The following is a 13132-nucleotide window of genomic DNA, read 5'->3' on the forward strand; positions in this document are numbered from 1 at the left end:
TCAGAATCATCAGTGTGGTATGCTTCCTATGTGTGTGCTCTGGCCTGGCCATTTGTGTTTCCTACAAGTGCACCCCTCCACACATAGTTCCTATATGTATCTATTCTTCCTACTGCTAGTAGGAAGTATTTGTGCAAAATGTGCCCTAGATTTATAGGTAGATATATTTTATTACACCTTTTTTGTGCTATGCTCTTTTGCTAGATGCTTTTGTTTTGCAATAATTGGGTCCTCTGGCTAACTAGTAAATGTAAATACATTAGAAGGGGCCTGTCAGTTATAGTTTGGAGAGGATACAGACCCACAGAGTGCCATGATTCAAAAGTAGCCTTTTCTAAGGGATCCACTCTATAAATTGTAGCAATGGGAGAGGGAAGGTCCACAGGTGATATAGTTGGGTGAATAAATGATTCATATGTTATGAACAAGCTTCCTTCTTGTATTTCAGGACAGTATTTAGGCCAGTCTGATTGGTTATTTCTGCCCTGTCAGTCTGCCCCATAACCCATTTCCTGTAAGACAATGTTTGCTCCAGGGACAGAATTCTTGAATGGAGAAGTAGTATGAGCAGGTTGATGAGAGGCAGTATTGCCTAGTAGAGAGAGTGCTAGACTTGGACTCAGGCAAACCTGGGTTCAAATCTCATTTCACCCCCTGACGCTAGCAGTATGGCCCTGGGCAAGTCACTGAACCCTTTTTAAAGACTCATTTTGCTCATCTGTAAAATGAGAGGGTTAAATCTGATGACCTCTAGTGCCCCTTCCAGTTCTAAATCTATGATATCCCATGACCTCTTTGTAAAAAAGCTTATCCTGGCAGAGATATTCAGGATGGATTAGATTGGTGAGGGAGATTGGTAGAGGTAGAATCCTCAGGACTTACTATGTGATTGGACATGGCAGGTGAGGGAGAGAGGGAAAAGCCCTAGTGAGCTTCTGAGTTTTCCCTGGGCCTTTCATGTCTTCTTGCTATGAATCATCTTGTCCATTTGAGTCAATTGTGAGGCCTAATGGATGGGTGTTTGCAGGTATTTTGAGAGGCGGGGATGAAACACAGCTACCCTGCTGTTGCATTCACTACATTCTGAGGCATTTGCGATCCCCACCATCTGCATTACACCAGCATAATACAGAGGTGGCAAAGACAGTGATAGAACAACCCACAAAGAACCTTTTTCAAATGGATTAGACTTCTTAAGAAATATCTTCAATGCAGCAAAAATTAACTCTGGGATAGGGTAAGATTACAGATATATCTTTAAGCATGGAAGGCACATGCAGATGCAATTTTCCAGGCAATATTAGGTATATTTTCAAATGTTTTGATTTTAGAACACTTAATGAAGGCTCCCAGAAAAATTAAAATGTCTCCATCTGTTATCTCATAAATTAGGTGAGATTTTCCCATCATGCAATAATCTCTGGATCTAATTCCACAAGGAAGACTTCTAATCATGACTTAATTTCCAAAACACAATTTGATGATAAATAAGACAGAGTGAACTTCAATAGGAGAGAGGCCTCCTCAAGGTGCCGTCTTTCTTGACAGCCAGGCAAAGGAGAGCATTCAGGAAAGGCAAAGAAAGGAAATGAGTGGCTGGTCGCCACCTACTTTCCTTCCCTGCCCATATGGGAATGAAATTCACCCAAGCTCCTTCAACCAGTACTTCCCAGTTGTGTGAATACATGCTGCATCTGTTTCACCCCATTAACACATTGACAAAAATCTGTCATTTGCTCTTTGGCATCACTGTCATACACATTCTAAAAGCCCCTTACAATTCATTGAAAGGCTGTTCTGTTTCATGAATAAAGAACCCAACAGACAGTCTGATTTGTTAGAACAGACAGTCAGAAACACCTGGATTCGGGTCCCATCTCTGACACATACTGGCTATGTGACCTTGAGCAATCAGTCAAACCACAGGTATTAATTAAGCTTCCTATTATGTGCATAGGGTCTGGCCTAAGTTCTGGGGATACAGCTGCAAAGTATGAAACAACCTTTACTATCAATGCATTTACATTATAATGAGAGAGATAAATACATATAAAATATATACAGCATTGATGTAATGTTAGTAAATACAAATAGATAAAAAGTAGTTAAGTACAAATTAATTGACAAGGCACTTAACTTCTTTCTGCCTCAGTTTCCTCATCTGTTAAATGACAGACTTGGGTGATATGGCCTCTAAGGATCCTTATAGATAAAAAAAATCCATGATTTTGTCCATTATCTATACTGGTGATGTGTATTCCAGTCAAATCTCTAAGACTATATATTGCAGAAAAGATGTGAATCTCTATTGTCAGAGGGAGTTTCCTCACTAGGAGTACTCCTTGATGATGTCACAGAACCAAACAGAGACAAGCAAAGTTTCCTGAACATATACTATCCCAATGATACTGGGTCATGCAGAAGGCCATCTGTGCAAAAGGAACAAAGCAGAGGCACCTGGATATTGGCCAAGAGTATAAGGCGAGAGAGTGCTCAGAATTGAAGATAATAGGATCTCCCATTTTAGGTGGAAGGAACCTCAGAGGTTACTACTCTGACCCCACCATCTTGTACAACTCAAGGACCAATTTTTATATGAGCCTTTCCTGATGCCCCCAGTCATTGGCACCCTCTCCCTCTTGAATATACTATATTACTTTGTATCTACTTTGCATTTACTTCCTTATGTCAATGCTGTAGTCTCTTTGGTAAATTATAAATTTCTCAAGGACAAGGACATTTTTGCCTTCATATTCACTTCTTAAATGTTTGTTAAAATGAATGGAATGGAAGTACAGCCATCAGAGGTTGAATGATGTGTCCAGTATCACATGAATCCAAATCCTTTGACTCTGAATGAATTGTCTTTTCCAAACTATCTGAATGCTATCCAGTGTTCCTGGTGGCTTCCATCAGTCTACAGATCAAGTCAACAAGACTTTATTAAGCCCTAAATCAAGGATCCTGTGAGGCAACTGGGAGTGGCAGGGTTGGGCTTAGAGCAGCTAAGAGAGAGTAAAGTCACCAAATCATAGTCTAGGGTCACAAGAGACATCACCATCAAGGCCCTGTAACATCATGGGTAGAGGACTGACCTTAGAGTTGGGAAGTCCTGGATTAAAATCCTACCTTTGGTAGATAATGACTGTGTGACTATAAGCAAGCAGTCATTTAACCTCTAAGAGCCCTAAGAGATTCTTTAAAATGCTTGCTTAGAGGTTTTCAGTCTGACGTAGTGGAAGGAATCTCCACACTTGGAGGTCCCTGAACAGAAGATGTCATACCTCTGGACCAAACCAATATAACCACCACACATTAACTCAACAGAACTTTATAATTTACCCGTGCTTTCCAACGTGCTGATATAACACCTGTTTTTTTTTAAGCAGATCATTCGGCAATCAGCAGCATGCATTCATGAAGTGCTTACTATGTGTCAGACGCTGGATGATTCAGAAAGTATTCAGAATATTCCCATTTCCCTCAACCTGATCAAAAATGTCAAGTCCACAGTATCATTTCAGATTTCCTCTGAGATTCTCTTCCTCCTGTCTGATCCCCCGAACTTTGCTGGATTCCTTAAGGTCCATTGTCAAGGAAGTGAAAACCTTCCCATCATGACTTGCATATCAGATAGGCTGCTCTCTGAATGAACCTTTCTCTCCTCTTTTAGGCACTCCAGCACCATCATGCTGTACACGAAATTTCCTACATTGCAAAGGATATCACAGACCACCGAGCCTTTGGATATGTCTGTGGGAAGGAAGGAAACCACAGATTCGTGGCCATCAAAACAGCCCAGGCGGTGAGTATTTTTATCAACCAGCAACTACCTAGAAGCATCAGTGCCTTTTCCTTTCACTTTGGGGTCGGCAGGATGGTGCAGATTTAAGAAAGATGGACTTGGAGTCCAGGATCCTGAGTTTGAATCCTGGTTCTGCCGCTTACTTCCTGTGTGACGTTGGGGAAGTCACAACAACTCTGGGCCTCAGTTTCCTCCTATGTAAAATGATAGAGTTAGACTGACCTCCCTGCTAAAGTTCTCCCACCTCTAAATACTTGAATTTCAGTCATTGATTGAGTCTTGCTTCGAATGGACGTATTATTGGACTTGCTGAGTCGAGTGATCATAGATCTAAAAGTAAATGGGATTTCAGGGTCCATCTCATCCAGCCTTCTTGTTTTCCGGGTGAGGAAGTCGAAGTCCAGAGAGATTAAGTAACTTCCCCAAGGTCACACAGGAAATAGGAAGAAGAGTCAGAATTTGAATTGTCACCCTGAGACTTCAAATTAAAATTTCTTTTGCCTCTAATATGTTGCCTCCCAAAGCTGGAGATTTGGTTGGACCTCACAAATCATTTAGTCCAATCCATTCATTTTGCAGAGGAAGAAGCTGAAGGTTTAATAATGTGTGCAACGTCACAGAGGTAGCAGAACTGGGGTCTGATCCCAGGTCCTTTACCTCCACATCCAAAACTCTTTCCCCTTCACCATATGATATGTGCCACTGCCCCACCCCCCCCAACCCTCTATCCTCTGGGGCTCACCCTCACCAGCAGCAAAGCACCCCTCCCCAGAAGAAACCATTCTCTTCCCACCTCCATTTTTTTCTCCATTCACTTCTCCTAATGACTAATTATTTTCTTTCTAATTAAACTGCATGTACTCATTGTATACAAACAAATTTGCTTCTGTTCACAGTCTCCCACAAAAAATGGAAAGCAAGAGAAAATAAATAATTCTTTTACAAAGAGCACATGCTCATTTCATTGTATTAAAAGATACTACCAAATAAAAAGCAACACCTTTTATGTATATAATTATAATTATTATTAATTTGCAAATATAATTAGCTAGCAGAATGAACTTTCACCCAGATGCAATTTGCTAAGCCAATATAAACAAGGTAGAATTAATTTGGGGTGAAGTGCTTTCAACTTCATAATAAAATGAGCTTAGGGAGGTTGCAGCCAGCAGGGAGGGAATTTGATCACTGCCCAAGGGCAGCTATTCCATCCTTAATGTGGGCCTTCTACTTTGTCTCTCTGCAGGCCGAACCTGTGATCCTTGACCTGCGTGATCTCTTTCAACTCATTTATGAATTGAAACAGAGAGAAGAGCTGGAGAAGAAGGCACAGAAGGATAAACAGTGCGAGCAGGCGGTATACCAGGTACATCTGCAAATCTGGCCTGGTGCCCACAAAATGGAAGCTCTAAGTAAACAGATGTGAAGGTGTCAGTTAGTGCTTCCAGGGCCTGAGGAGAGCCTTGGTGTAAATAACTTGGGCAGGAGCAGGCTGTTATAAGAGGGCTGTCCACAGCTCCACGATCTCTTTCCTGTTGGCGATTGAGTTTTGAGATAAAGTCAAGAGACCAGTGAAATCTTCCACCCAATTTGTACTATTAGTGAGGAGGAAATTCAATTGTCACAGCTGTCATCAGGAATGGAGTGGGGGTGGGGGTGGTGAGAAGAAGGAGTAGTGGGGAAGGTCCTCAGTTTTGACTTTCCCACAGCTTTCCAGCTGCTCGTTTTCAGAAACACCTCTCCTCCCAAAGGCTGGTTTCTTCGCAGTCCCTTAATTTCTTGCTACGGTCTCACATCTCTTCTTTTTTCATTCTTTGCTTTTCGCCCTCCCTTCTCTGACTCTGCGGTAGACAATTTTGGAGGAGGATGTAGAAGATCCCGTGTACCAGGTAATTTGGGAAGCTTTGTGGGTTTACAAAGTCACCAGTAGTTAGGCTAGACCAGAGTAATTCCACTCTTGCTATTTGTCAGTGGTCCAGAGGGACCCCTGCTTAGAAACAGTAGAGCTCATCTAAAAACTCTTCAGGGAGCTCAAGAACCTGCCAATATAGAAAAAAGGTGGCTATTAAAAATGAACATATCCAAGTATCAGTAATGTAGGACTGAGTGCAAGAGATTTCCCTTTCTTCTCTCAACCCCCATATTGCTTTAAAAATCTGTACCAGGAGCTGAATATTTCTAAGAGTGGGGTGACCATTCCTTGTTCCTTAGAAGAACAATGAAGGTGATTCACTGAGGCAAAGATTGGCCAGTTGGCTCCCACAAGCCACAAAGGGTAGCCCTGGTGAGATTGTTCAAGTGAAGAAAGGACAATCACCTGTTTCCCAATAGATCATTGCACTGGGCATGGTTTCTTTGGAGTCTTTCGTTACATAGCCTCATGCCATAACGGGCACAACAGCTCATAGGAGCAGAGAAAACCAATAACAACACTAAGGTGGATGAGTTCTCCTCTCCTGCATCCAAGTATGAAATTGATTGTATGTATTCCATACATGACACATGGATTTGATCATTTTTTTAAATTGCTTTAGAATTTGTAGATGCTTTTATCAGTGATATATTTGGCATGACTCCCACTGTCCAACCTGTAATTCATGCTAAACACAATTGGGATCTTATAGATTAAGAAGCAATCTTTTTTAAAAATTTATTTTATTTTTAAATTGTGGAATGAAAATCATTTCCATAATATAGTATAATAAAAAGATGATTGCAAATGAAACTGCAAATCTACTATGTACAACTTGCTGTTCCTTTTAAATATACAACAAAGTTATCATGTCAATTTCCATTTTTTTCCTTTTTTCTTCCCCCTCACCAGACCTCGAGATGACCACCGTTAGACACATAAGTGTGTGTGCATGTATACACACACACACACACACACACACACACACACACACAAAATACATATATATGTGAAATTATTCTATACATACTTCCATTTATCAATTCTTTCTCTCGATGCAGATAGCGTCTTTCCTCATATGTCCTTTATAGTTAATTCAGGCAATCGTTTTTTGAAAGCTATATGATAAATTGAGGATGTAACATTGATGTACAGTTGTTCCATTGGTTGATACATAGGTTTTATTTTTTTCCCCTCAAAAAACTTGTGTTTTCCAAAAGTGAAATAACAAGTATAAAAGCTGTTAGTGTTAGGTTTATACCTATAAATCTGTTTTTGTTTTTCTTTCAAAGAGATTGCTCTTTGACAATGCAGGCTATTTTCAGGGGTACCCTATTGCCAGTTAATGCTGTATTTTCAGTTTGGAAGAAGTAAGAAAGTGACATTCAGAGGACTGGAGTCACTTCAGATTTCTATATGCTTCCTTATTGCTCCAGAAGCTCATACCAGAAATAGTAACAAAGATGGAGGGGGCAGGAGAGGACTTTTCTTTTCCCCACGTTAAAGATAAATGTAAGTGTGCCACCAAAGTGCGCAAACTTGCCTGGTGGTGACATAATGTCCCTGTTCAGAATCCCAGGAATCACAACGCTAGTGAGGGGACCAGGTTGAATCTCAGGTGAGAGGGCAGCAGGGGATGGATTCTCCTCATCATTTCAAGGGCTGCCAGGACTTTGCAACTGCTTTTATTTCAAAGACAAGCTGACTGTTGTTACCCATTCATTGATTGTGCTTCTCCCTGGACCACCTGGTCTCTGTTAAGCCTTTGCTCTGTATCTATATCTTTAATGCTTGCCTGATTGATCTCCTGTTCCAAATGGTCTTTTTCTCCCTTTCTTTTCCATCTCTGACCTTTCTTCTTTGGATGACGATCCAATAGTACATTGTGTTTGAGGCTGGACATGAGCCAATTCGTGAGCCTGAAACGGAAGAGAACATTTATCAGGTATCCAACTACTTGCTGTCTCACTTACCGCTGTTGCAGAGCCCAGACTTCAAGAACTTTGATGCCCCCCCCATTGGGGAGGGGTACCTCTCTCTCCACAAGGCACAGGCACCCAGAGATCTGTCGCTTTAATATTCTGATGCATGGTTTAATTACATAAGAGTGAGTTTGGGGATGATTTGTTAATGGTTCATCTGAAGCAGCACCCTGGTGTCTTGGTCAGAGCACCAGACTGATTCAGGGCATATGGATTCGAGACTGTAGTTTGTCACTCACTCACATGGATAGGTTGCTTACCTTCTGCTGTAAAATCAGAGGAGTGGGGCATTAGAATAGAAAATCTGTTAGATCTTTTTTACTCTAATAGTCTAAGGTCTTTGCCAGCTCTGTCATGGGACATTTGATGGTATGATAGTCTGTTTTCCAAGGTGTTCCAAGGTCCCTCACAACTCCAAGATCTTTTATTCTGTGTTCTAACATTCTGTATTCTAAGATCCCTTCCGGTTCTAAGGTTCTAACTTTCTATGATCAAAGGACCTTTACTAGCTTTGTGACCCTGGGCAAGTCACTTATTGTCTTCCAGCCTCCATTTCACTGTCTGTAAAAAGGGAATAATATCCCTACCTCTCAGGGTTGGTGTAAGGATCAAATGAGATAACATATTTAAAGCATTCTATAAACCTTTAAGCAATATATAAATGCGTGCTAGCCGTTACCATTTTCATCAGTGCCATAACAGTCATAATAATAAATGTTCAAGGCCCATTCCAGCTTCAACATTCTGTAGTTTAGCAGGTTGTGTTCTACATTCTCTTTTCTACAACCTTTGCTAGCCATTGCATTCATTTTTGCTGTCATTCATACGAGTGTGTCCCACTTTAAGCAGATTTTCTTGGGGCAGATATCAAGGGCCACACCTGCAGTCAGGAGGACCTCATTTCCAACCATAGTTGTGTGCCTGGGTTACTGTGCACCCCTTGGGTGCATTGTTTAACTGGTCTGGGCTTTTCTTTCTTTACTTCTAAAATGCAAAGGCTGGACTAGACGGCTCCTGAGCTCTCTTCCAGACCTACTTCTGAGACCTGGGGTCATAGGAAGTCCCTGTAGAAACACCCTGGTGGATAATGAGTATCAATGGCTGTACCATCGGGGCTCCTTCACCCCACAACAAGAATGTACCTCCCTGTTCCTTTGCAGAACCCAGTGATTCCAGTTCATTAAAACAAAAATGTTCAGTTTCCAGACCATGCAGTTGACATCCAACTCTTCAGCCTGTATGTGACGTAAGCAAAGCCCACTCGAAATCCGGTAGTTTTAATAAGAGCTACCAAGGTACAGCATCCCTCAGTTTGAGATTTAAGCAGGGGGTTTACACCCTAATTCTGAAGCCCGAGCAGCTGAGAAAAATGAATATGAATATGGTGTATTTTCAGTAACTAACAAATGATTTGCTTCCTCCATCTTATTAGTAAGAGACACAGAGCTGAGGACGCAGATGTGTGAGTCTAATCTTAGTTCAATCCCTAACAGTTTGGCATCAGGCAGGTCCCTGCTGGGAAAAGGAACATGGCTTTGCTTCAGTCTGCCTTCAGAGAAGCAGTTTAATATATTGAAGAGACAGCGAACATCAGAGCTAAGAAAACCTGAGGTCGAATCCTGATTCTTACACATGTTGGCTGAGTGACCCTGAGCAAGTCACTTGAATTCTCAATACTCTAGGGCAGAAATGGAAAAATGCATGGCCCAAAGGCCACAGGCAATGTTCCCCAGCATGATCCAAACCAGATTAAATTACAATTAGGAAATATTTTTAAAAATTAATAAAAATAGGTAAAATGAAGCTGTTACCTTTTAAAATTAAGTTAATAGGCAGCCTACAGAGATCGTTACATGTGGATTAGTGACCCACATTTCTATTTGACTTTGACATCAGTGCTCTGGGCCACCTTCTAAGACTAGGGTGCAGAGAAGGTACATACCTGCATTGGTAGAGGGCCTTTGTTCACCTGGGAGTTCCCTGTCTCAATCACATCCCAAGTCCATAACCCACTCTTACTTCAGTCTGGTATCTCCATCAGTTCTCCTCAAAAAGATTCATGCTAACTGTAGCTAGAACCCAGAACCCTGAAAGAAGGAGTCCCATGCTCTATTGATTGAACCAGCTGGGCCGTAGGGATGGTTGAATGACATGGTGGCCAAAGTCCCTTCCAGTGGTCAACAAAAAAATCAACAATTCTGTGACCCAAGATAGAGCTAAAAGGTATCTTGGAGGCTACCTTGTCTAGCCCTGTCGTTTTTCAGATAAGAAACCTGGCCAGAGGGATGAAGTAATTCGCCTGGGGTCCCATAGGCAGTTAATAACAGGGGCAAGATTTGAACTCAGATCCTCTGACTCCAGAACCAGAGCTTTTTCCATTGGACCATTTTGCCACTCAAGACAGGTAGTGAATATACATACACATTTACAGAGAAGGAAATGGAGGATTAGCCAGCTAGAAGACCAGCAGTTCTGGCTTATCCCTATTTGCACTGTGCCTAATTACCTGCTAATCCTAAAGTGTCTTTCTGATGAGGCCCAGGACACCGGAGCTTTCTCACTGGGCCAACAGAGGCTGCAGCTTAAGGGGGAGGGAGGTGGAAACAATATGCAGTGCATAGGTATATTACTTTCCTTGTCACCTGTCATTTGTGAGGTAGGCAGGGCTGCAGTGTAGACATGAAGAAACTGAAGCTTAAACAAGTCAAGGGGCATGACCAGGATCACAGGCACCCAGAAGTGCTGGGACCAGAGACCAGAGACCAGAGTTACAAATCCAGAGCTTTCCTCACTGCCCTGCAGGGATGCGTGTGTGTGTGTGTGTGTGTGTGTGTGTGTGTGTGTGTGTGTGTGAGAGAGAGAGAGAGAGAGAGAGAGAGAGAGAGAGAGAGAGAGGAGCAAAGGTGGAAGGGAGAGTGAAGGAGGGATATATATGTGTGTATGTGTGTGTTTGGGTTTGTTAAGATTATATTTATTCTGCTTATATGTACTCATTATCCCCTCACCATTAGCATATAAGTAGTTTGAGAATAGGGTAAGATGAATGAAAAATCCCAAGAGACAGCATTTCTGGGTAATTAATGATCAGTTTATTAATTAGTCTAGTTAATAATAAACTGATAATCAGTGCTCTCTCTCAGTAACCAAGACAAAGACGTGAACTTACTGGAAGCCTTAATATACTGACACAGACTCCTAAAGTCTTGAAGTCGGAAGGGACCTGAGATGCCATCTGGGCCCAATGTATGTGTTGTATAGACCCACTGGAAGAGTTCCCATTTGTACCAGGGCACAGGCCATTCACTTGATTTTGTCTAAACCCTAACATTTCTTCCCATCCTTGATAAGTTAAGGGTCTTTTCTCAGAATGACTTTGAGTAAATCACTACACCTCCTGGGTGTCAGTTCCTATACCTTTGAAGCAATTGTGATGGCTCTATTGACCCTCCTTCTCTGACCCATTGACTCCAGTAAAAGTGCAGGACCCTAAAAGAGCTGGTCCAGTGAGCTGCGGAGGGCATTGGACCTGGAGTCAGAAAGACATGGGTTCAAACTCCAGTACTTATGGGAGTGGGCTGGACTCGGTGGCTTCTAAAGTCCCTTCCAGCTCAAAAGCTGTGATGCCTTGGGGGTCTTCATTATCATTGTCATTATCATCACTAACGTTTATACTGTATAGATGTACTCTCTCTTTTTTTTGGAGGGGAGAAGGGAAGGCAATTGGAGTTAAGTGACTTGTCCAAGATCACACAGCTACTAAGTGTGTCATGTGTCAAGTGTCTGAGACCAGATTTTACCTCAGATCCTCCTGACTCCAGGGCTGGTGCTCTACTTACTGTGCCACCTAGCTGCCCTGCCCCACCCCGTCCCCCCAGAAGGTTTGCAAAGGAGGTAAATAAGGCATCATGCTTGGTCCTTTTAACAACTCCATGGTAAATGCTATGATTACCCCCACTTTACAGGTAAGGAAACTAAGGCAAAGGGATGTTAAATGACTTGCCCAGAGCCACACAATTCGTTAGTATCTGAGGTCAAATTTGAAATCAGGTCTTCCTGACTCCAAGTCCAACATTCCATCCACTATACTACTTAGAACACTTTGAGGGTTTAGCACAATGTTTGTCACATAGTAGGCTCTTAGTAAATGTTCATTGATTGACTAGCCACTTAGCAGTTTGCCCCTCACCCGCATTCTCTTGGGGAAGACCAGCAGCCTCTCATAGCAAGACATCTGTTGTTCCTTCTTCCTTCTTTGTTGTAGCTGAGCATTGAGCCTTCATTTGGGTGTTTGGAAATAATCATTGTTAATATTTTTATAGCTCTCATTTACATAGCACTTGAAGTTGTAAAAAATGCTTTTTTTAAAGTGTGTTCTATTTTCTTTGGTTCTTCATCAGGTTCCTACCAGCCAAAAGAAGGAGGGAGTTTATGATGTGCCAAAAAGTCAGCCTGTGAGCGTAAGTATCCAATGGCCTCTTCCCATTTCCGGGCACAGAATGTTTCTAGAGCATTTTGGGTGGCAGGGTCTTTGGCCAAGAAGTTTTCATACCACAGGGTGGTGGTTGACAGGTCCATATAGCTTGATAATGAGGTAGCTAAGGGTCAGATGTTCCCAGGAGGAAGAGATTGGTCCTCATTTAGAATGAAAAGATCCACAGGTCTGGGAAACTTCCTGTTAGTTAATGAGATAACACACCCAAATTCTGAAGTCTCGCCATCTTAACTGCCTTAAAAAGGTCAACACTCAGATGGAAGTAGTTTAAGGCACATATCCATGTGATTGTCTATGTCCTGAAGTTTTAGTGATGTGTTTTCCCATTCACTCTGATAACGTAATGAGCCCTGGTTTCACTGTTGTGGAGACAGAGCAGCTTCACCCACCGATACAAATCAAGGTCTCCTAAGCTCATATGGGTGGTGTGACTCATAAAAAAATTCCCACCCCCTCCACCCAAAAATTATCACCCAGTGACCAACCTTCTGGCAACAGGCCTTACCAAACTTCTCCACTGGTATTCACAAGGTGTTTTCAGTTGCCTTATACAGACTCATGGGCTCTCCAGATTGGTAGGACCTGGCACTGAAGTTGAAGAACTTTGGTTCCACTCCCGTCTCTAATGCTTACTCTGTATGTGGGGTTGATCTAGATGGCCTTGGTGGTCTCTTCCAGCCTTTACTGTGACCTGCTGAAGCATATGTTCTTAAGGCAATCTTCAGGACTTCAGGGTCATCTTACTGTGCTGATGAGAGGAGGACTTTTATAGAGGTCTCCTGTAGCCTACAATGGTCACTGTCTTGTTATATATACATCCACCCTTTTATTCCTAACCTTTAAAGAAGGAAGGAGGCAGTGAAAAAATGGCTCTATCAGGTTGGGCTTAGATGAGCTCTAATGTTCCATCCTACACAGTATAAGAGTCTAGGATTCTAGGA

At 42.1% G+C, this 13132-nt stretch overlaps 1 protein-coding gene across 1 annotated transcript in view; it reads left to right on the forward strand.

The window, feature by feature from the left end:
• DAB1 (DAB adaptor protein 1) overlaps window positions 1-12622 on the forward strand; it is a 653733-nt gene extending 641111 nt beyond the window's left edge. Inside the window, exons 5-10 of the mRNA XM_036754288.1 lie at window positions 3674-3805; window positions 5052-5171; window positions 5656-5694; window positions 7597-7662; window positions 12097-12156; window positions 12566-12622. Of these exons, the coding sequence (XP_036610183.1) occupies window positions 3674-3805; window positions 5052-5171; window positions 5656-5694; window positions 7597-7662; window positions 12097-12156; window positions 12566-12622 (474 nt within the window). The remainder of the gene's footprint in view (window positions 1-3673; window positions 3806-5051; window positions 5172-5655; window positions 5695-7596; window positions 7663-12096; window positions 12157-12565) is intronic.
• Window positions 12623-13132: the final 510 nt, after the last annotated feature.

Source organism: Trichosurus vulpecula, chromosome 4, assembly GCF_011100635.1.
Source record: "Trichosurus vulpecula isolate mTriVul1 chromosome 4, mTriVul1.pri, whole genome shotgun sequence".
Classification (NCBI taxonomy): Eukaryota; Metazoa; Chordata; class Mammalia; order Diprotodontia; family Phalangeridae; genus Trichosurus; species Trichosurus vulpecula.